The sequence below is a fragment of the Marmota flaviventris genome, chromosome 10 (genome assembly GCF_047511675.1).
Source record: "Marmota flaviventris isolate mMarFla1 chromosome 10, mMarFla1.hap1, whole genome shotgun sequence".
NCBI classification, from domain to species: domain Eukaryota; kingdom Metazoa; phylum Chordata; class Mammalia; order Rodentia; family Sciuridae; genus Marmota; species Marmota flaviventris.
The window spans coordinates 3,884,732-3,905,064 of NC_092507.1; the positions used below are offsets into that span (position 1 = coordinate 3,884,732).

A 20,333-nucleotide genomic window follows, 5' to 3' on the forward strand; every position below is an offset into this window, starting at 1 on the left:
CCCTTGGTGCCCACTAGTGTCAGCCAAGAAAAGGGCACCTTCAGGCTGTCCCCCAAAGCCATTATCCTGGGCTCCCCTTTGGCTCTTAGGATAGTGAGCAGAGGCTGAATCTCCTGAATGTGGGTGGGTGGGCAGGAGGGCCTGACACTCTCACCCAGGCAGGCCCAGCTACAGCAGTGACAGATACAAGCCACCAAGGATGCTGGCCCAGAAAAGGCAAACACTCCCAAAGAGCCCCTAATTACAGGGCCAATGAGCGTGGCTGCCGAGCTGTTACCTGGTGCCAGGCTGCCTCCCTTTCCCAGGGGGCCTGTGACACTTCTCAGGCAGGGAGGGGGCATGGGGCAGGGAGGAGTAGGTCTGGGCAGGAGGCAGCAGAGAGAGCAGGCTTGCCGGCAGCAGGACAGCATGGGCAATGTAAGCAGGGCCCCCACCCCAGCCCAATCCCAGCCTGTGGTCAGAGGCACAGACGGCGGCGGGAGGGAGGGAGGGGGACAGGCTTGGGAGCCTGCGCAGGGGCTGCCCATCCCAGCTCAGCTGGGCCACCAGGCCCCACCCTTCCCCACCCCCAGAGCTCCATCAGGAGACTGGCTGGGTTGGTGCTGGGAGCTGACAGGTTGGGAAAGGAGAAACAGGGGGTTTTCAGCCAGGTAAGAGGGGACGGCTCTCCCTGTACCCCACCCCAAACCCCCTCCTGAGAGCCCAGGCCCTCTGCTGGTTGATAAGGGAAGGCTGGTGCATGGCAATCTCCCTGGGGTGCAGCCCAGGGCCCCTTCCCTTGGTGGCTTCTAGCCTCCTGAGCAGGGAGGGGCCAGGATGGGAGTATCTCTGGAACCCGAGATCCTGCTAGGGGGCTGGACTTGAATCTTAGCCTCAGAAGAACCCAATACCCTTTTGCAATGGGGAAAGGATCTCAGAGAGGGAAGTGGCTTGACTGAAGTCACACAGCAAGGGCATGCCTGAATGGGACCTGGCCCAGAAAGCGCAGGTCTGTGGAGGAGGCTTGCCCTCACAGTCCTCCTGCCTTCTCCTCAGAGTGTGGAGCATCGAGTACTGTCCCAGGATTCGTCCACTGAGCTGGAGGCAAAGCAGCCTGACTCGGGCATGTCCTCACCCAACACCACCATGTCAGTCCAGCCACAGAACTTTGACCTCAGCTCGCCTGCCAGCACCCTCTCCAACTACGACTCCTGCTCTTCCAGCCACTCCAGCATCAAGGGCCAGTGTCCTCCTCCTCCTCCTCGTGGTGAGTGGGCTGGAGGGAGAGGGAGGAGGAAAAGCACACTGCCTAGGGCATCCTGCCCATGGTCCACCACAGGCGGCCCTTCCCTCACTGTCCTAAACTCCCAGAGGGGACGCCCAGGGTCCTGTGTGCCCACCACACAACCACATGTACATCCACATGTATTCCCTCCCAAAACTCACATGCACCTCACCCATGGTTCATTGTTCTTGCCTACCCACACTCAAAAGTCACATCTGTATGTCTGTAAACACAGTATACACATACATAGGAATGCTCAGGCACACAAGCAGAGTCGTGTGCACCTTACAGGTCTGCGTGCACTTACACAAGGACTCACACCTGCTTTTTCACTGGAGAGATACATGCACACAGTGTCTACAGACCAACACAGACACATTCACAAATACAAAGAGTTGTGTGCACAAATGTGAAAGGCTCAAACATACACAATTGCACAAACCTTGGGCAAAGCCAGACATGGGTCTACACACTGACCACACCCTGAGCATGAACGTGGTCTGCCCGCAGTGCCTGTTTCCTGTCACCAGGTGGTGGACTGCAGAGCTGACTAGGTGCCCCGGAAGGTTGGGTGTGGCCATCCAGACTCCTGCCACCTGCTCTGCCAGATCTTCCCTGAAGAGCTGCCTCTCCCCTGTCCAGGTGGCCCTGCCCTGCAGGCACACCTGGAGCCCAAAGCCCCCTGCTGCTTCCCTTCCAAACCTGAGCACATTGTCCTCCAACCTTAGTGCAGGGCTGGGGAGCAGGAACCATCCAGCACTGCCAGAGGCCACAGTGAGCCACATCGAATAGCACCCAGAGACTGCTTTGCCTCTCAACAAGTGGTTTCTAGGTGGTGGGGAGTCTGGCAAGTTCTGGGGGACAGCCTCTCTGCAAACTCCCACACCCGGCCTTCCCTGCTGCCTCCACAGGACTTTCCAGCGCAAGAGCCGCAGACATACAGAACTACATGGATATGCTGAACCCGGAGCTGGGCCTGTCTCAGAGCAAGATGGGGAGATCTGTACCCCCGCCACCACCCCCCAGCTTCCCGCCACCGCCCCCACCCCCAGGCACCCAGCTGCCCCCACCTCCACCAGGCTACCCAGCCCCCAACCCCCCTGTGGGGCTCCATGCAGCTGACATCTACATGCAGACCAAGAACAAGCTCCGCCACGTGGAGACAGAGCCACTCAAGAAGGAGGTAGTGAGCCCTCCCCCTGCCTGCCTCCCAGGGGTAGGACTGGCCTGGCTAGTAGACACAGGTGGGGTCCCTGGGTCCAGGGCATGTTCAAGAGTCAAAGCTCCTGATCAGTTCCACGAGGGCTCAGGGCTGCACTGGGCACAGGGAAGTGAGTTAGACAAACACATCGCCCTCCATGCCAAGTTGGGGTGAAAACATCCGGCCCCGGATGGCTGTGCCTCACCAGGAGCTGGGTCTATGCTGCCTCTTGCATGGAGTGGCAGGGTTTTCCCTGAGTTGACAGAGAACGTGTGCAGATTGCTCTCCACTAACATGCCCATGCCCTAGCCATGGGCTCAGGTGAAGAATGGAACCCTAGATGTCTTCCAGGTGGGAGATGCCATGTCGTAGCTTGAGGGTGAGGGCCAGGAGGAGGGTGTGTCAGGTGAGTGAACACCAGCAGGGCCCAGCACCTGCTGTCCGAGTGGCCAAGAAGCTGAGGTTGGCTCCTGCTGAGGTTTGAGCTTCTGTACTTTGGAGGAGTCAGTGCTGAGGTGGGCACCCTGGGGGGAGAAGCAAGCACCCTTAGGAGGGTGGTGTGAGGGAGGACACAGTGATTATGAGTGGTCCAGGTCACCAGGGACTGCAGGGAAGCAGGCAGAGGTCCTGTCTGGGCAGCTCTGGGACTTGGGCAGGGAGGTTGAGGGGGCCCAGCTGATCTGAGAGGTGGAAAAAAAATATACGAGACCACAGGTGGCCAGGTGTGTGGCGGCAGCCCCCCCAGGGTCCTGTCAGAGCCTAGACCTCTGAATAATCAGTTTGCACTGGTGGAACAGGTCACAAGGCCACTGTCACAGAGGCTCGGGAGGGACATTGAGCTCCACAAGAACTCCAACTGCCACCCCCTTCATGCCACCCCAGACCAAGCTCTAAAATCAGATTCCCCTTTCATCTCTGGAGGGAGCTCTAGTAGGCTCTGCTGGGGCTGCAAGTGGCCTGGGCCCAGTCAACTTTCTCAGCCTGGGCTGGCATGTGAGCCCTGCCCAAAGCCTGGGACAGGTGGTCTGACCAGCACCCAGTCCCCATGCCTGAGCCAAGGGCCAGGACTGTGCCTTCCCACACCCCTCTGGGGTGTGTGCGTGCTGAGCTGCAGGAGTTGGGTCTGCTCCACAAAGAGACCTTTGTGTGCCTGCTGCGCCCTGCACGGGTGCCTGAGCTGCGGGAGAGAGCAGGGTCGTGCCTCTGGGGCTGCAGGGGGTGTGGAGGGGGCTGGCTGGCCCAGAAAACAAATCCAGCGTGTCGCGTTTCCTGCAACGTGAGCCTGGACGGGCCGGGTGCAGAGGGTCCGAGGCCACCTCGAGGACGCACAGGCTGGGAGGATGGGGCCCAGGACAGCCCCCACCACCTCCGGTCCTTCTCCCGGAGCTGGGCTTAGCTGGGGGCATCCGCAATGGGGCGGCAGGCTGAGTTGTTACCTGAGCCCGCCTTGCTGCCCCTGAAACCCGAGACTTGTGCGCGGGTGTTGGTGTCGTTTACGAGGATGGCGATGGTTTCCAGATGCAGGAGGGAAAGGAGGGGACGCGACCCGGAACCCAGGAGCCAAATGAGACCGCCAGCGGTCAGACCCTCATCCTGTCTCTGGCAAATGAGTAGGGGCCTGAAGGTCGGGGTGCCAGGACCATGTTCAGGGAGAAAGGTCCAGGGGGCGGGGCCACACCTGGCCGGTGCGACCGGTGCCGCCAGGTGTGGAGGAGCAGTTGGGCTTCGGTGGCATCCCTGACTGCTGGGGGGTTCGGCCTGGGATTGGCGGGTCCTAGGTGATGTCAGGCCGACAGAGCCCATAGGCCAGCCGCGACCGGGCGGGCGCGGGCCGGGCTGTAACCTGAGAGGAAGGATCAGGTAACGCAGGTGTCGGATCCTTGCCGCCCCCGCCGCCAGGTGCACAGCGGGGGCCACCGGCACAGTCGCAGGTAGGAACAAACTCGGGGCCTGTCGGCCGGGAACCCTGGGCAAGCAGGAATCTAACAGGGCACCGGCTCTGGGCAGGGCTCCCTAGGGGCCGAAACCCCCCTAGGACGCATGGTTGGCTGCAGGGTGCGGTCCGGGCCACAGGGCTACTAAACTGAGAGCTGCTATCCCTTCTCCGGCTCCCCCTGGCGTCGGGGCTGGGCCACCCCGCCCCTGGACCCGCCCCTTCTGGCCTCAGTGGGGGCCCCTGTGCCCTTGGCCTCTGCCCAGAACCCCTCCCTGTAGGGCCGGTCCAGGCTTCCCTTCCACCGAGGCCCCCTTGACCCTAGCCCCGTGTTGCCCTGAGAACAGGGGAATCTAGGGACTCGGCGGCTGCACCACTCGACGGCTGCTGGCCGTGAGCCCCGGAGAGAAGAGCTGGGGAAGGGGGCGTTGCGGGGTGTTGGGGACAAGTGGTCAAAGCCCATCGGTCTTCCCGCAGCCGAGCTCCCGCGACCACCACAACGGGCTGCGGAGGCAGGACTCCGGCCGCAAGTCCCGGACCTTCATCAAGCAGCCCAGCACGGGGGACTACTACCGCCAGCTGGGCCGCTGCACCGGGGAGCCGCTGGCAGCACGCCCGGGCATGGCGCACAGCGAGGAGGTGCGTGCCCTCCAGCCCGCACCCGCCGGCCGCCCCGGATCCGGCCCTGCAGCCCGCGCCTCACTAGCCAGCCCTTCCGCTCCCCCGCAGGCGGCTCTGCTCCCGGGGAACCACGTGCAGAACGGCTGCACCGCGGACTCCAAGCCGTCCAGGGAGCTGCCGCCACCGCCCCCGCCGCCGCCGCCGCCCCTGCCGGAGGCCCAGAGCTCGCTGCCGCCTGCCCCACCTCTGCCCTTGGAGGGCGCGGGCTCCGGCTGCGGGCAGCGCCGCTCCTCGTCGTCCACCGGCAGTGAGTAGGGGAGGGTTGCCGGTGGGGGCGGCGCCAGCCCCAGAGGGGGAGGGAAATCTAGACACCGCCCCCTCCCCAGTGCGCCCGCAGGTCCGCCCTCTGTCCTCCTGCTTCTTCCCGAGGGCCCCCACCCCACTGAAGACTTGACCCAAAGCGAAGGCTCTGAGTTACCTTCCCTCCTGCCAGAGCGGGACCGGGAAGTGTGGCCTCAGGCAGGTCCCCTCTCCTCTCCAGACCTCCTCCCTTCCTCTAAGGAAGTCTCTCAGCTCTGGTGGCTGGTGTTTCTGATGAACCCGTTTTACGGGCAGCGATGAGTGGACTAGTTTCAGGAGGCAGGACTGCTCATAGGCGTTCTTCCTGCCCCTGTCCATCCTCAGTTCCCCTCCACCTCTCCTCTGGTTCTTCCAAACTAGCGCAGACTTGAGTCCTCTCACATACCCCAGGAATTCTTCCTAGTCAGATTCCTCCGGGGCCCTTCTGCCTCTGGCTATCCCCCTGGGCAGCGTGTGTGGGTGAGCACACGCTCTACCATGAGCTACAAGGGCTCCTGGGCATCCTTTATTAAGAACTACTGGTGACCAGGATTCCTATCCTCTCTTCTGTAGGATGGGGCACTGCTCTGCCTGACAGGCTTCCTGGAAGGTGCCCCCAACCCAGACCAGCAGGTTGGCTTCCTCACCCAGTTACTCACTCAGTGCAGGGACCACGTTCAGTGGCCCCATCCTAAGCTTCATCTCTGACTAGGAGTGTGGTTCATATGGAGCCCCAGTCCACACAGCGTGGGCCATGGGAAGCATGTCACTACTGGCTGAGCCTCCAGAATGTCCCCAGCCCACCCTACCTCTGCAGTCAGTTCCTCCGTTCTTCTGCATCCTGCAGCAAGGACAAGGAGAAATGGGGACAGGGGTGTAGCTCAGCGGTAGAGCTCTTGCCTGGCATGTGTGAGGCACTGGGTTTGACTCTGCACCACATATAAATAAATAAATATTAAAAAAAAAAAAAGAAGAAGAAGAAATAGACTTTGGGCTGCCCCCGACACCCCTCCTATCAGAGCCTGGGCTGGGTGCCCTAGCCCAAGCGAATGCCAAGGCGGAGGCCTTGTGAACAGACCAGGGCCAGTGGTGACCCTGTGCAGCACTCAGGGAACTGGACATACCACCCTTATGGGGCCCCAGAGTGGACTGAGACAGGGTCACAGGACAGGAAAGCTCCTCCTCTCTTCTCGTCCCTCCTGCCCTCCCTGGTCCTCTTGCTGTCCCCATCTTACCCTGGCCCCCTCTCCCTCCTAACTTTGCTGTCACTTCTCTTCTCTCGGTTCCTAGAAGTGAGAGTCCTGAGGCACAGGAAGAGTGAGTAGCTGCGCGCGGTTCCTGGCTGAGGCTGAGGGTGGGGAGAAGGCTCATCAAGGAGAAACCAGACAGAACGGGCTGGGACTTGAGGAAAGGGCAGACCAGGGGCCAGTAGGCAAGGGGGGACCTCAATGTCACAGAGGGGCTCCTGAACCCCACACCAACCCTCATACCCCCACCACACCCACATATGTGCCCAATCATTCTGTGCCTGGCTGACAGTTTTGCCAAAAAAAAAAAAAAAGCAGACTGTATGCTTGTCTCTCTTTTCCTCTCCTTGTGATGCACTCTGGGATCCCCATCCCAGGCAGCTGAGAGCTTCTGGCCTGTTTTGTTCACCTCCACCCCCAGATCTGACCCCTTCCTCAGGGTTCCAAAATCCCCATTCACCTCCACCAGCCACGCTGGAAAATGCAAACTCTGCCCAAGCATTTGCATGCCATCTGCCTGGCCCTTCTTCCTCAGTGCCCTCTCCCATGTCCTTAGTAAGCACCCCCTTCCAGGGTCCCCGGGAGCTGAGTAGTGTATTGCCATAAGTGTGCTTCCCGCTTGCAGTCAGTGTATCTGCTCATCTGTGGGTGTGGGGACAGGGAGGGTGGTCTGGCTAGGTGCCAGTACTCCAGAGTCCTGAGTCCTTAAGGCTGTGAAAGCCCCAGCTGACTCAGTCCAAAGGTCACTGGGCTTTGCTGATGCAGGGAGAGGGCTGGAGAGAGACTCCACCCTGGTAGGGCTGAGCCAGGGAACCTGGGACAAAGGTCAGGTGGCTGGCCCCAGGTAGTGTTTTGGAGCTGACCGGCAGTGGCTGGGCGGAGACATACCAGGGTCCCCAGGGCCATTCCAACAGCCACCATGAACTCCCAGGGGCCTCCAGGCGGGGCCTCTACGCCCCGTGAGTAGGGCCAGGAGAATGGTGGGGCCACCATGGGCTGGGAGCTGAGGGCCCACTTCTGGGTGCCCTGAAAGCTGCTTGAGGTACCCTGGGATCTAGAGAGCTACCTCTGGCCCCAGGGAGGGCCCCACCTGTCCTGGTTTGGGATGGGGGCTGCAGAGAGAAAGGTGGAGGATGGTGGGGTTATAATCCTGCCCCCAATCAGTGATTCTCCTCCTGTGGGCAGGCACTAAGTCTTTCAACATGATGTCCCCAACGGGTGACAACTCAGAGCTACTGGCTGAGATCAAGGCAGGCAAGAGCCTGAAGCCAACACCGCAGAGCAAGGGGCTGACCACAGTGTTCTCAGGCAGCCGGCAGCCAGCAACCCAGGTAGGAGACTGACGGGTGCCCCTACCCTGGCTCCCCTTGCCTGCCAAACACTCAGCCCCACTGCTTCTTCTTGCAGCCTGACACACAGGTGCCACCTGTGTCACCTGCCCCATCTCGGGCCCGGAGCCCCACTCCACCAGCCGTGGGGCCTCAGCCACTGCTCAATGGCAGCATAGTGCCCGCACCACCCACCACCCCTGCGCCAGGTGTGCAGCTCAATGTGGAAACGCTCGTCCCCATACACGATGAGCAGGGCCGGCCCATCCCTGAGTGGAAGCGCCAAGTGATGGTGCGCAAGCTGATGGTGAAGATGCAGGAGGAGGAGGAGCAGAAGCGGAAGGTGGGTGGGGCAGGGCTCCCCAGAAAGCCTTGGGGTCTGCGTTCAGCCTACTGTCCATTCCCTGTGCCACCTCTCCACCTGAAGGGGCCCTTCAGCCTCAGACAGTGCCCAATGCCTTTGGAGGAAAATGAGGTTGCAGAACCCCCCTGAACTGGTCCCAGTCTCTCTGCCCCAGCAGCTTGTTCTTAGAAGAAGAAAGATGGCAATGTTTACCAAGCTCTCCTGTGCCCTCCAATCACCTGGGACCTTGATATTCTGTTTCAGGTCATCTTGGGGGTGCTGAGATTCTGCATTTCTAACAAGCAACTAGGTCTGGCTGATGATGACACTGTCCAAGGACCTCACTGTGTGGTCTAGAGGGCTTTGGTCCCAGCCAAACTGACTTGGGCTCTGCTCAGCCCTGCCACTGTCCAGCTGCTGGCACTTAGCTTTGTCCAGTCTCAGTATGGCATCTGTGAGATGGGCTAATTAACACTAGCTGATGATTACCATCATTCATGAAGCAAATGTTCCCTGAGTGCCATCTACATGGCACACACACGTGAAATCTGGGAATTTGTGGTGAATATACCAAGGCCTGCTTCCAAGGGAGGTGTGTGTGTGTGTGCGTGTGTGTGTGCATATCAACAAGCAAATAAATGTCCCCAAGGAGACAAAACAGATGATGTGATAGAGTAACAACTGGGGATACAAAGCAGTGATCACATCTGGCGCTGTGAGGCCTGGCCAGCTACCTGGAAGAGAATGGGCATTTTCCTGGAGCAGTGGGGAGCCTGGGGCGGTGAAGCAGGCAGCTGCATCGTCATCCCTGTATGTGGGAAACTACAGTGGGTCAGGACGGATCAGGAGGCCTGTGGGGAGGTAAGGTCAGCCCCCAGCATGGAAAAGCTGGCCACAGAGAGCTGATCAAGAGGTAGAGGAAAGTGAGGAATAAATGAGAAGCGTCCCAAATATTGTGTTAGTCCAGTGGGGTGCAGGAAGGGGTGGGAGTCACAGTGGGAGCTGCAGTAGAATGGTGTGGTCTCTCATTCAGCATGTAAAACTTTTCCACCCGGATAGAGAGAGCATGGGACACAGGAGAGCCTGAGAAGCGTCAGTGGGCTAGCATGAGAGGCTTCTCTGGAATCTGGCTTGAAACTAGGGTTTGGATGGGGTTGTGAAGGGCCTCCTTGCCTCTCAGCTTCAAGGCCTTTCGCATGTTCCTTGAGTGGTGTAATGAGCAGCCAAGCCAGGCATGGAGATCCTCTCTGGCGGCCTGCCCTCCCTGCCTTGCAACAGCGACCAGCGTCCAGGTGTGCCCCCACCATCAACCAAAGTGGACACTGTCCAGAGCCAGGAGCCGAAGCCTTTGCGCAGTGTAATAGCCCGCCAGCCAGGCGTGGCCCATCCCTACAAATGCAACCCATTACACCACCCAGGACATGCAAAAGGTTCCGCTGCGGGAGCTGGGCCAGAGGGAGACGCGCCTCCCTCCCCTCTCTTCTCTTCCCCGCCTTAGCTGACATCTGCTAGCTCCTGCTGCTATCCCCCGGAGGGCTGGAGGTACTCCCAGGAGCACAACGCCATCCTTGGGCCCTTCGGGGAGCTCATGACTGAGGCCGACGTCCTCCGCATTGAGCAGCAAATCGAGAACCTGCAGGTACTACACAAGGCTCAGAAGCTGGAAGCGCGCCTGCAACAGCTGGAGCTGGAGCTGGAGCAACTGCTGCCCATCTCAGCCGCCCTGTCGGCTCCACGCTTCACCATTGACCCCCGCCGCATGCACGGCCGCGCCGCCAGCCTGCCCGCTTGGTGCAGCAAGATCTCCACGCTGCTCAAGAGCATGGCCACGCTACTGGCCGCACTGGGCGGACGGCCCGCACACCTGGCGGAGCTGCTGACAGCCGAGACTGGCCAGCCGCTGGAGCCGCTGCCTGATGCACCCTCACGACCAGGGCCGCTTTGCTTGGGCCGCTCGCACTCTCTCAGCTGGTGCCGGGAGGCCGTGGCGCGCGAGATCCTCGAGTGCGGCGTTTCGGTGCAGCAACTCCGAGCCACCTATGAGCTGCGTGCCCAGGGCGCGGCGTCCACCAGCTGCCAGCACCACAAGTTCCCGCAGCCGGCCAGCACTCCAGACCGTGAGCCCATCCTGGAGGAGGACTACGTGGCTGCCGGCTCCGAAGAGCAGAGCGCTGCGGTGGCAAACGGACTACTGGACTCTGAAGAGCCCTTGGGTACCTTGGGCCTGCCTGAGGTGCAGGACCCCCAGGTGGCACTGCCAGAGCCCGAGCAGATAGCGCACAGGCCGCCACTCTCCACTGAGCTGCCCGGCGTCCAGGACTACATCGACATGCGCAAAGAGCGCATTGTCTACCTTTTCCTGGAGCACTGGCGCAAGTGGACCTTTCGGGGCCCTGGGCGCCACACCCAGGTGCGTCTGCGCAAACTTCTGCCTCGCATTGTGGCAGCAGGCGCTGGCACTGTCCCAGTTGAAGAGGTAGCCTCCCCGCCCCCGGAGGGCGACAATGAGGCCTACGGTCAGGATAAGCGGTGGCGGCACTTGCTGAAGCAGAGGCAAGTGGTAGGCAAGTTGCTGGGTCACTGGCGGAGTCTGCTACAGCAAGTACCCGCACGGCAACCACGAGGCCCAGGCCTGGCGCATGGCCTGTACTGGCCCCAGCACTTCCTGCCACCCCTGGACGGTGGCACCCCTCGACACTACGACAGCCTCACGCTGGACCTCTTCATGCTTGGCTACTTCCAGCTGCTAGAGATGCGCCTGAGCCGCGAGGAGCGCAAGTTCCGCCATTTGCTGTGTTATGAGATGTTCGACCGGCTGGGCAGCCACCCGTGGGAGCTCATCCGCCTCTTCCACCGCCTTGTGATTGAGGAGGTGGAGGCCGGCAGGCGCAGCTGGAGCGATGGCTTCGAGGACCTCAGGTGCCAGTTCTTTGGAGACGGCCCAGAGGCTGAGCCGGCCAGGGAAGAAGAGAAGGAAAAAGAGGAAGGGAAAGAAAAAGAGGAGGAGAAGGAGCCCCCCGAAGAGGCTGTGCCAGCTGACATGGAGGACCTGACAGAGGAGCAGCCAGAGGCCCCTGCCCCAGCACCACAGCCCCTTCCTGCCACCCATCCCCCCAACTCAGACCCATCTTGTCTCCCAGCCCCTGCTGAGGACCCTTTGGAGTTGGTGTCTGAGATGGGCGAGTTCAGCAATGAGGACATCTGTCGCTACATTGACCGTAGCTTCTCTTTCTGGAAAGAGAAGGAGGCAGAGATGTTTGACATCTGAGCAGTGAGTTCAGAATTTACTCTTGAGCATCTTAACGTGGGTCTGGATACCTGCATGATGCCCTCCAGAAGCCAGAAGCCAGCAGGGGCTGGAAGAACCCAGGACCGGTGAAAAGCTGCTTGCTCAGGACCAGGCTGCCTCAGCCTTCAAGGTCCCCTCTAGACAGGATATGGGGCATTTGCCTGTATACGCAAGGCATGGCACCTGGCAAAGCTGGGTGTTCCCCTCTAGCCCCATTGCTGAGCTCTGTGGGGAGCCAGGTAGCAGAATCAGTCCCTCAGAGAGTGAGGGATCATGGCCCTATCTTGGGGCACTGTGGCTGTGTCTCTGGCTTTTCAATGGGTTTGCAGCTACCTCCTTGGCCACCTGTGGTGTTCTGTGTGATGTGTGATGTGGACAGACTCTCCTCTGTGACATCCAAGGAATAAAGCCCTTTGCTGTAAGCTGTCTGTGTTGGATGCCCCTCACATACAGTGTCATTGCAGCCCCACAATTGTGGAGCAGGTGTCCACTCCTTTGGGAAAAGGGCAAGCATGAGCCATAAGGTACCTCACAGGGGAACCAGGGACACTCCGAGTCCCTGAGCTAGCCAGGTGGTAGTGGTTGGTGGGGGGAGTCTTCTGTACAGAGATTCTGGATGATGGACCTGGTACAATACATCTACCTGCCCCCATGGTAAATCAGGCTCAGGCCTCTGGGGTCCAGCTGTCCGTTCTCCATCTCAGCTCTGATCTCCCTGGCACCACCTGTAGTTCTCTGGCCTGGGTCGTGGTGGGGGGTGGAGGGCATGTGGAGAATGGGGCAAGAGGCACCCTCTGAGGAGACTATCAGGCACCTTCATTCATCTATCTCTTAGATGGGCATCAAAAGCATCTCTTCCTGTGACCACATCTGTGTTCTATTGTCCCTGGATCCCTTCAGGTGCCCTGGGTTGCGGGTGCATCCCCACCCTGTCTTTCTCAGCCACACCGATCCTGAAGCTTTATGGTTGTTTCAGGAGGAGGAGGAGGAGGCCCGGCTGGCCAGCCTGCCTGCCTGGAGGCGAGACCTCCTTCGGAAGAAGATGGAAGAGGAGAGGTGAGCTGGGGGTCAGGAGGAGGCTGAGCTGGCTGTGTGTCTTGACTGTCCTCTTCAGGTGGCAGAATCAACTAACAGTGTCTCTTTCTCCTTCCAGGGCGCAGAAGCGGTAAGTGCAGGGCTGGCCTGGACCTGACACCCTTTCCACCCAGTTACAGTAACTTAGTCTTTTGCCCCTTCATCCAACACATATGCTGTCACTCGATTCTTGCAGCATGACTGCTCTGCTTCTAATAACACCACTGGACCCCTTTCTCCCAGTAACTGCTCACCTGCCCCCAAAGTCTAGCTCTTATGCTCTGATAACCTTGTTCCAAAATGAGCCAGTGTCCATCTTCCACTAACCCAGCCTTTCTACCCTACAGTTAGCCCAACCCCATGATCACTACCTTGATCATCTGCCCCAAGTAATCTAGCCCAGTGCTGTCCATTAGACATACAATTTGAACTCTACATGTAATTTAAATATTTCTAGGGCCCACATTGAGAAAATAAAAAGGCACAGGTGCAATTCATTTTAATAAAATTTAACCCAAAACATCAAAAAATATGTCAACATATAATCAATATGTCACTAATGAAGTGTTTTACACTCCCACTCATGCTTAGGGCCTAGCCTGTCAACAGAACAGGTTACCCTTATGTCTGTGTGTGTCTGTGGTACTGGAGAAGCACTACCACTGAGCCACTGAGCTACATCCCCAGTCCCCTACCTCTGTGCTCTAATAACCTATTCCTAATTCCCCAGCCTCTGCCTCTCAGTAATGGGGTGTCTAGATGCCCAACCCCAACCTGCAATAATCCACATTGACAGCTCTGGACAACTGAGGTCCTGGCCCCAGTCCTCTCCCCTTTAAACCCTGTAACTCCCCTCTTCACACAGTGCCACACCTGACCCATCACCTTCCTTTCCAGTAACACCGCAGCCCATACTAACCCAACCACAGCCTCCCACTCATCCAGCTTCTCTGTGGCCCAATTACCCAACCTGCCCCCAGTCCAGTCCCTGTCCTTCATAGCCCACACTTCCCATGCCCATCCTGTGCCTGGTTCGCCCTAGTTTCTGGCCCCAGGCTTCACTGCGTTCTGCCCTCACCCCATCTGCAGAAAAGAGGAGGAACGGCAAAAGCAGGAGGAGATTCAGCGGGAGAAAGAGCAGTCGGAGAAGCTGCGGACACTGGGCTACGATGAGAGCAAGCTGGCGCCCTGGCAGCGACAGGTCATCCTGAAGAAGGGGGACATCCCTAAGTAATACTTCGCGGCCCCCTGCCCACAGCCTCCAGAGCTCCAAGAGGTGGGGGTTCCCCAGCCCCCGCCCTACTTGGCCTGACGGTGCGGAAGGTCTGGGAGCCGCGCGGCCCTCCTCTTCCGCGCCAGAATCCTCCCTAACCCCTTTCCCTGGTCCCGCATCCCCAGCCCCGCCAACGCTGGAGCGCGCGCGCCGCCACAGTCGCCGGGAAAAAGTGCCCAAGCTGCTGACGCAAAAAGATGCTGCTTCTTTGCATGCCGACTTACATATATTTGCATGTTCGTTGAATGTCAACGTGTGCAGAGCTCTCCCCAGCCCCGTGGGTGGCGACTGTTTTCCTGCGGGGCGCGCGCTCAGATGCAGCCCCCTCCCCCGCACCCCGGAACCTGGGTTGTTGGCGCATCCTGGGCGGAGGCAGGCCCCAGCTCGGGGAAGGGATTTTCCTCCCTCCTCGACCCAGATCTGCACCCGGCCCAGGCCGCATTTCTCATCACCCCCGAGGGTTTCCTCTCAGTCATTTGTTTACCAGAAACCGGTGAAAACTGCCTGTCAGGGCAGAGCTGGGGGCGGAGTTGCTGCTTCCCGGGGCCCCACCTCCCTCTAGTTAAGTCTGCGCCCCGTCCCCAGCCAGGCCCCTCGCTTCCCAGACCTTTTACCACCCTGGTGGAGTGAGTGGAGGGCGAGGAGCCCTGCACTTATGGCTCCAACTGCTCCCCCCCCATCCTGCCACCTCGCTCGCCCATTAAAGCTCTCTCCACCGCCTGGGGCTCGCGTTTACTCTCACTCGCCGAAGCCACGACTTTCTCTCCTTCACCGAGTTAATGGGCCTGGGCGGACGTGGGAGGGGCAGGCTTGGGAGCGCAGAGCTGCACTGGTCTCCACCACCGGTCCCTGCACTTCGGACCCTGCTGGCGAGACTCCCGGCGCCTTTACACCCGGCGGAAACGGAGCCCAAGCCACACTTAACATTCCCAGCCCCAGAGAATTACCCAGAAGCTGCTTTTCTTCAGGGATTTAATACCAAGGCCCCGCGAAACTCAGAGCAAGTCTCTCCCGACAGTCATTCATCCTTCTTCGCCTTAACCCGAGCTCTGCAGGTGAGCAGGGAGGAGGCTTGCTGGCGCTGCTTGCTACACAGGGCCGTGCCACCAGCTTAGTAAGTGACATAAAATGTCTACACACATAAGTAACTGTACTTAAGGCTTCTGCAAGGGTCACCAGAATGTCAAAGTGGCCGGTGGGCCCTGTGTCACGCTCCGCGCTGCAGGCGGCTGCGGAGGTCCTCGGCGCAGCCATCCAGCCCCATGCGCTCTAGGGCCGCGTAGACTGCGCCCAGACCCGCGGGCTGCTGCTGGCGCCAGCGCTTGAGCATCTCATACTGCTGGTCCCGGAAGCGGCCAATTTCTACCTCCACAGCCTCAATCTCTGCCTCACGCAGGCCCAGAGTGCGCACAAACTCCTTCCAGCGCCGCGCTGGGACAGCGTCCATCACGTCATATAGTTGCGGGCCAGGCTGGAGCACTGCAGCAGGCGAGCCTGCAGAGGGTGCTGGCGAGAGCGGGGGTGCCAGAGGAGGGCCTAGGGTAGAGCCAGAGAGAGCCAATGTGGAATAAAGGCTGTGGCCACCATGGGATCAGGTGCTTTCAGGCCTCTGCAGGAGGCTTGCTGGATCTCCCCCACCCATCCCAGTCAGGGAACTGGAAGAGGTCAAGTCGTGAAACCCTAAATTCCCATCTTAGACTTAAGAAAATGGACTCAAGCCTAAGGCCAATGAGGTCTCTTACCAAGATCTCTGCTGGGCAGCTGGTACCAGGACTGTGGCACCTGCTGGCAGGGCACTTCCTGGATCTGAGGGCAGTCAGGGGTCCGGCTGTTGTCTACCAACTGGATGGTGCAGACCTTCCCACTGCTGCCAGGGGGCACCAGAAGGGTGTGGGCACTTTCAGAGGCTGAGAGTTGGGTGGCCTGGAAACCAAGAGAGAACCTACGTCAGTCCTGTCTGCCTGGAAATGCCCCATTACTGCAGTCTCTAGCCAGTAGTGGACATTCCTTGCCATAAGCAATGCTGCTTGCCCCAGAGCCCCTGACTTCTTGGTATGGCCCAGCAGAAGAGCTATTACCTCTGCCTGGAATACCCTGCCCTGCTGCCATCTTCTTGTTCCCCCAACTCTTTGCCCAGGTGTACTCCTCCAGACCCAGTAGATAGCCACTTGAGGGCCTCACCCACTGAAAACAGCTCTCAGCACTTGTGTGTGTGTGTGTGTGTGTGTGTGTGTGTGGTATTAAGGATTGAACCCAAAGGCACTTAACCACTGAGCCACATCCCCAGCCCTTTTTATATTTTATTTAGACACAGGGTCACTAAGTTGCTTAGGGCCTAAGTTGCTACACTGGCTTTGAACTTGTGCTCCTCCTGCCTCAGCCTCCCTAGCCACTGGGATTACAGGCGTGTGCCACTGTGCCCCACTACCCTCAGCATATTTGCCTATTAGTTCCATCTTGTGCTGGATGCTGTGCCCCTGATGCCTAATGCCAGAGATCAGGACATATCCTCCCAGTTCCAGAAAGCAAATTCTTCCCAGTGTATACTGGGATGTGAAGCTTACCTGCAGTGGGGTCGGAGCCTCAGTCCCAGCTTTTTCTGCTGACAGAGATACAGAAGATCTGGTCAGCAATCAGACAAGGCCCCTGGACCTGGGTGCTGGTCCAGCTCCTCTTGAGTTCCTCCCCTCCCCGTACATATTCCCTGCCTTAGTTTCTCTACAGGGTTGAGTTGCCTCTGGAAATTGTTTGGGTATGTGTGCTTTGTATGTGTGGACTTACCAGGAACCACTGGTTTGTGAGGCTGGCAGCGGCGGTAAGTATAGATCAGGGTGCCCCCAAGCAGGAACAGGACCACCAGGCCAGCCACAAGCACCTGTGCCCAGAACACTGAAAGAACAGCTGGTGGGTGCTGGGTGGTAGCCCCTTCCCAGCCACCCCTTGGCCCATCCCGGTTCTCCCACTCGCATACTCTGCCTCCAGCCACAAACAGCAGCACAGGGCTCAGGACAGCTCCCCAGGATGCTCCTGTAAAGAGGGACTAGATGAGGAGGTACACCCCAGCAGGGGCTACCAGGAGTGCCCCACAGCTTCCCAACCTGGAGACCTTGCCTTCCCCAGCTTCTCTCCTGTGAGCCTCACTCTGCTCGAGAATTTCCCCAAAGTACTGCTGAAATGTCACTTGTGTCCTTAAAGCAATAACAATCACTACTGTTTTTTAAAACTCTAGACTAGATTAAGGGTCACTAGAATGTCAATTGCATAAGAACAGGGATTTTTGCCTCTTTGGTTCCCTGTGTAGTCCTGACACCTAGAATAACATCTGGGAACTGGTAGATGTTCAGTAAAAAAGACTCAGTGGATAAATGAAGGTGGCTTTCCCCTGATCACAGCCCTGAGAAGAATCTACTGGCACCCCCTGATTAGATGGAAAACCTCAGATCAGAGAGGCTATTTCTGTGAATTTGCCCAAAAACTAGCAGCAAATCCTGAATTAAAGCCCAAGTTCTTAAGCTGTAACTATGGGGCTCTCTCAAAGTAACAGATTTTTTTTTTTTTTTTTTTTGGTACCTGGGATTGAACTCAGGAGCACTTAATCACTGAGCCACACCCCAGCCCTTTTTATTTTTTATTTTGAAACATGGTCTCACTAAGTTGCTGAGGCTGGCTTTGAACTCATGATCCTCCTGCCTCAGCCTCCTCCAGAGCCTCTGGGATTACAGGCATGATGCCCGCACCCATCCTTGTAACAGACCCATTCTTTTTTCTTTTTTTAATTTTTGTTTTTGGGCACCAGGGATTGAACTCAGGGGCACTCAACCACTGAGCCTAGACCAGTTTGGTATTTTATTAGAGACAGGGTCTCACTGAGTTGCTTAGCACCTTGCTAAATTGCTGAGGCTGGCTTTGAACTCGCAATCCTTCTGCCTCCATCTCCCAAGCTGAACAGATCCATTCTTAATACTTGAATGGAAGAATTACTAAGAAAAATTCTGGCAGAAAGTGAAGATGTACCCCCTTATTTACCTGGCATAAGGTGAACTTAGAATCATGTACTGTCCTGTTTGTCTAAAGTGGGGGCTAATCTCCCCCCTCCCTGTCCCTTCCTACCTCTAAACTAGCAGCACCTGTCCCCAAAAGCCTCCACCCCACTACCAGTCTCCCTCCCCTCTGGCCCAGGACAGCTAGGAAGTTACGTGGGGCAGGACACGCAGCCATTGCCATATTCATAGAAGCCAGGCAGGCAGGGCCCACAGTCAGCGTCTCTGCTGGAACCTGCAGTCCAAGAGATGGCAGGGTCAGCATGGGAGAGGAGGGGGCTGGAAGAAGGGGACGTGGGGAAGAGAGCCCAGGAGGGTACTCACAGGGCAGATCTGTGTACAGGGCCTCACAGTCTGGGCAGCGGCGGCAGAGGAAGGGTGAATTTTCCCTACAAGGCTTGACAGAGCAGTCAATCATCCAGCCAGGCTCACAGCCGCAGCGGGTGTCTGCCACTGCCGAACAGTTCTCCAAGGCCACCTGGAAGGCTGGCAGAGTGTAGGGAGATAGTGCAGGGGTAGTCAGGGGCTCCTACAGAGAAGCCAGAGACCCCCAGAAAAAAGGGCTAGGCCAAAGAGAAGGGTGTGGGCTATCCCCAAAGGGAGAGAATTTGGCCCAACACAGCAGAACAGAGGCCAAAGCACATGGAGACAAGGTGACCAGGAAAAGGAAGGAGCAGAGGCATCCTGAGGAGGGATCAGGTTGGAGGGGTGTGGGGAAGGTGGGCACAAGGTCCTCACAACCAAAGGTTAGGTCCAAGCCAGCCACTTCCTTCAAAGACTACCCCCCCACACACTGAGCACCAGACAGCCCTCACCCTCCTCATCACAGGCCTGGCAGCGGGTACACTGATCCTTAAAGTGGTTATCCCTGGCCAAGAAGGTGCCCCGGGGACAGGGAAGGCAGGTGGAGTTCCCACAGGGTTCTGTGCAAGGGGCCTTCATGTAGTGCCCTGAGGGACCCAGACAGGGGTCAGTCAAGGCACCGCTCAGCACCTCCCAGCTTGCTCCAGTCACTCCCTCCGTCCCTTGCTGTCTCCCTACTTCCCTCCCAGCCCACCCCCAGCTGCGGCCCAGCCCCCCACCTCATCCCAACCCCGCCAGACCCTCGCCTGCCCCCAGAATACCCTCGTTTCCCACTGCTGCCACTTACCCACAGGACAGCCCCTGCAACAAAAGGGACCATTCCTCTCCTGGAAGTCACGTGTGCAGTCACACCTGGGGCCAGGAAAGCTGCCCTGGACACCCAGCAGCAGCAGGAGGACAGCCTGGAGGATAGGTGCTACTGACCCCCCTCATGGCTGCACCACGAGGGGGCCCCTCCTTGCCCAGGCTCCTCCATGTCAGAGGCCCCAGCATTTGCCCTTGGAGCGGCCCACCTCTCAGGCTCCTGGGCAGAAGGGGTGCCCATGGATGGCGGAGGGACCAGCTTCCTCCCCCCCCCCCCACCCCCGTGCAGGTCCAAGCTCGGGAAGAGCAGGCCCGGGCCCTGCCTCACACCCTTCCCTCCACCAGGGCGGGAAGCGGCCGCCCCACTGGTGCTGAGGGTCGCCCGCGGGCCCCCAGACCCCTGCCGCCCCGGGCGCGGTGCTTCCTCCCAGCGGAAGGGCCCCGCCCCGCCGGAGGGGCTAACTAGGTCAGAGAGGGGCCGACGGCGCGGCCCCGCGCTCCAGGCGCCGGGGCGGGAGGGAGGCTCTCCGCTGACTCGGCCTGGCGTCCCCACTCACCGCAGCCACGGCTGCCGCGCAGCCCCCGGGCCGCGGCTCCATGGCGGTCGCACCGCGCTCGGCCCTCCGACGGGCGTGCGCGGCCCGGGGCTTCCCCGCTCCGCCCGCGCCGGCTGGGCCCGCCCCGCGCCCCGAGAGGAGCCCGCGGGGCGGGGCCGCAGTTCCCGGGAAGCGCCGGGGGACGCGTGCCGCCTGCCCAGGCCGCCCGCGCCCCCGGCTCACCTGAGCTGCCCGCCTCGACAGGCCGCCCCCGCCGCCCCCAGAACCGGCGCTAGGAGGTGGAGCCCCGGCAACTGCCTGCCCCTCTCGGCCTCTGGGCCGTGGAAGGGGTTGGGCCAAAAACACCGAAGAGACCCAGGTGGGAGACCCACCTTTCCCAGAGGACCTGGGTGTGGGTCTAGGTGATGACTCAGTCCTGCGTCCCAGGGAGCAGAGTCAGAGGAGGGCCACTTGCCCTGACTTAAGCTCACAGGCAGGGCCCAGGGCCAGGCCCTGAGACATCTCAGGAGGACTCTAATGATAGGCTTCCTTCCTGGCTGTGGCAGGGAAGAGGCCTGGTCCTTAAAGTGCCGCATGACACCCCACCCCAGTACTGCAAGGCTGCTTCCCACTGTGTCTTCCACCGGGCCCCGACTGCGGCTGGAGGGGCACAGAGCA

At 59.4% G+C, this 20,333-nt stretch overlaps 4 protein-coding genes across 11 annotated transcripts in view; 2 read left to right on the forward strand and 2 right to left on the reverse strand.

Annotated features, from left to right (window-relative positions):
* Hes2 (hes family bHLH transcription factor 2) overlaps nt 1-6,276 on the reverse strand; it is a 34,401-nt gene extending 28,125 nt beyond the window's left edge. For both annotated transcript variants that reach the window (XM_071617297.1, XM_071617296.1), the window contains exon 1: nt 6,168-6,276. The gene's annotated coding sequence lies outside the window, so the exon portion shown is untranslated. The remainder of the gene's footprint in view (nt 1-6,167) is intronic.
* Espn (espin) overlaps nt 1-14,632 on the forward strand; it is a 28,757-nt gene extending 14,125 nt beyond the window's left edge. Inside the window, exons 6-15 of one of the 3 annotated variants that reach the window (XM_027947567.2) lie at nt 1,036-1,246; nt 2,176-2,447; nt 4,876-5,037; nt 5,128-5,326; nt 6,649-6,675; nt 7,791-7,936; nt 8,013-8,276; nt 12,542-12,621; nt 12,719-12,730; nt 13,729-14,632. In XM_027947567.2, the coding sequence (XP_027803368.2) occupies nt 1,036-1,246; nt 2,176-2,447; nt 4,876-5,037; nt 5,128-5,326; nt 6,649-6,675; nt 7,791-7,936; nt 8,013-8,276; nt 12,542-12,621; nt 12,719-12,730; nt 13,729-13,873 (1,518 nt within the window). In that variant the 3' untranslated portion in view covers nt 13,874-14,632. Of the gene's footprint in view, nt 1-1,035; nt 1,247-2,175; nt 2,448-4,875; nt 5,327-6,648; nt 6,676-7,790; nt 7,937-8,012; nt 8,277-12,541; nt 12,622-12,718; nt 12,731-13,728 lie in introns of all 3 variants that reach the window. The other 2 variants (XM_027947566.2, XM_027947564.2) reach the window with 2 other exon arrangements.
* Nucleotides 9,511-11,919, forward strand: LOC139707500 (espin-like protein). Its single transcript, XM_071618824.1, has 2 exons — nt 9,511-9,633; nt 9,775-11,919. Exons 1-2 carry the CDS (start codon nt 9,511-9,513, stop codon nt 11,542-11,544), a joined length of 1,893 nt encoding a protein of 630 aa, XP_071474925.1. The 3' UTR covers nt 11,545-11,919.
* Nucleotides 14,633-14,867: 235 nt separating the features above from the next.
* Nucleotides 14,868-20,266, reverse strand: Tnfrsf25 (TNF receptor superfamily member 25). 5 transcript variants are annotated; one of them, XM_071617293.1, is made up of 10 exons: nt 20,048-20,266; nt 19,103-19,217; nt 18,768-18,902; nt 18,277-18,438; nt 18,109-18,187; nt 16,884-16,939; nt 16,694-16,801; nt 16,477-16,511; nt 15,655-15,835; nt 14,868-15,448 (listed from the first exon to the last, which is right to left on the reverse strand). In XM_071617293.1, the coding sequence occupies exons 1-10, from the start codon at nt 20,249-20,251 to the stop codon at nt 15,120-15,122; spliced, it is 1,404 nt and encodes a 467-aa protein (XP_071473394.1). In that variant the 5' UTR covers nt 20,252-20,266; the 3' UTR covers nt 14,868-15,119. The 5 variants fall into 5 exon arrangements, with proteins under 5 accessions (XP_071473394.1, XP_071473393.1, XP_027803370.2 ...); XM_071617292.1 differs by having other exon boundaries at nt 16,477-16,514; XM_027947569.2 differs by lacking the exon at nt 20,048-20,266 and adding an exon at nt 19,677-19,786 and having other exon boundaries at nt 16,477-16,514.
* Between the last annotated feature and the right edge of the window lie 67 nt (nt 20,267-20,333).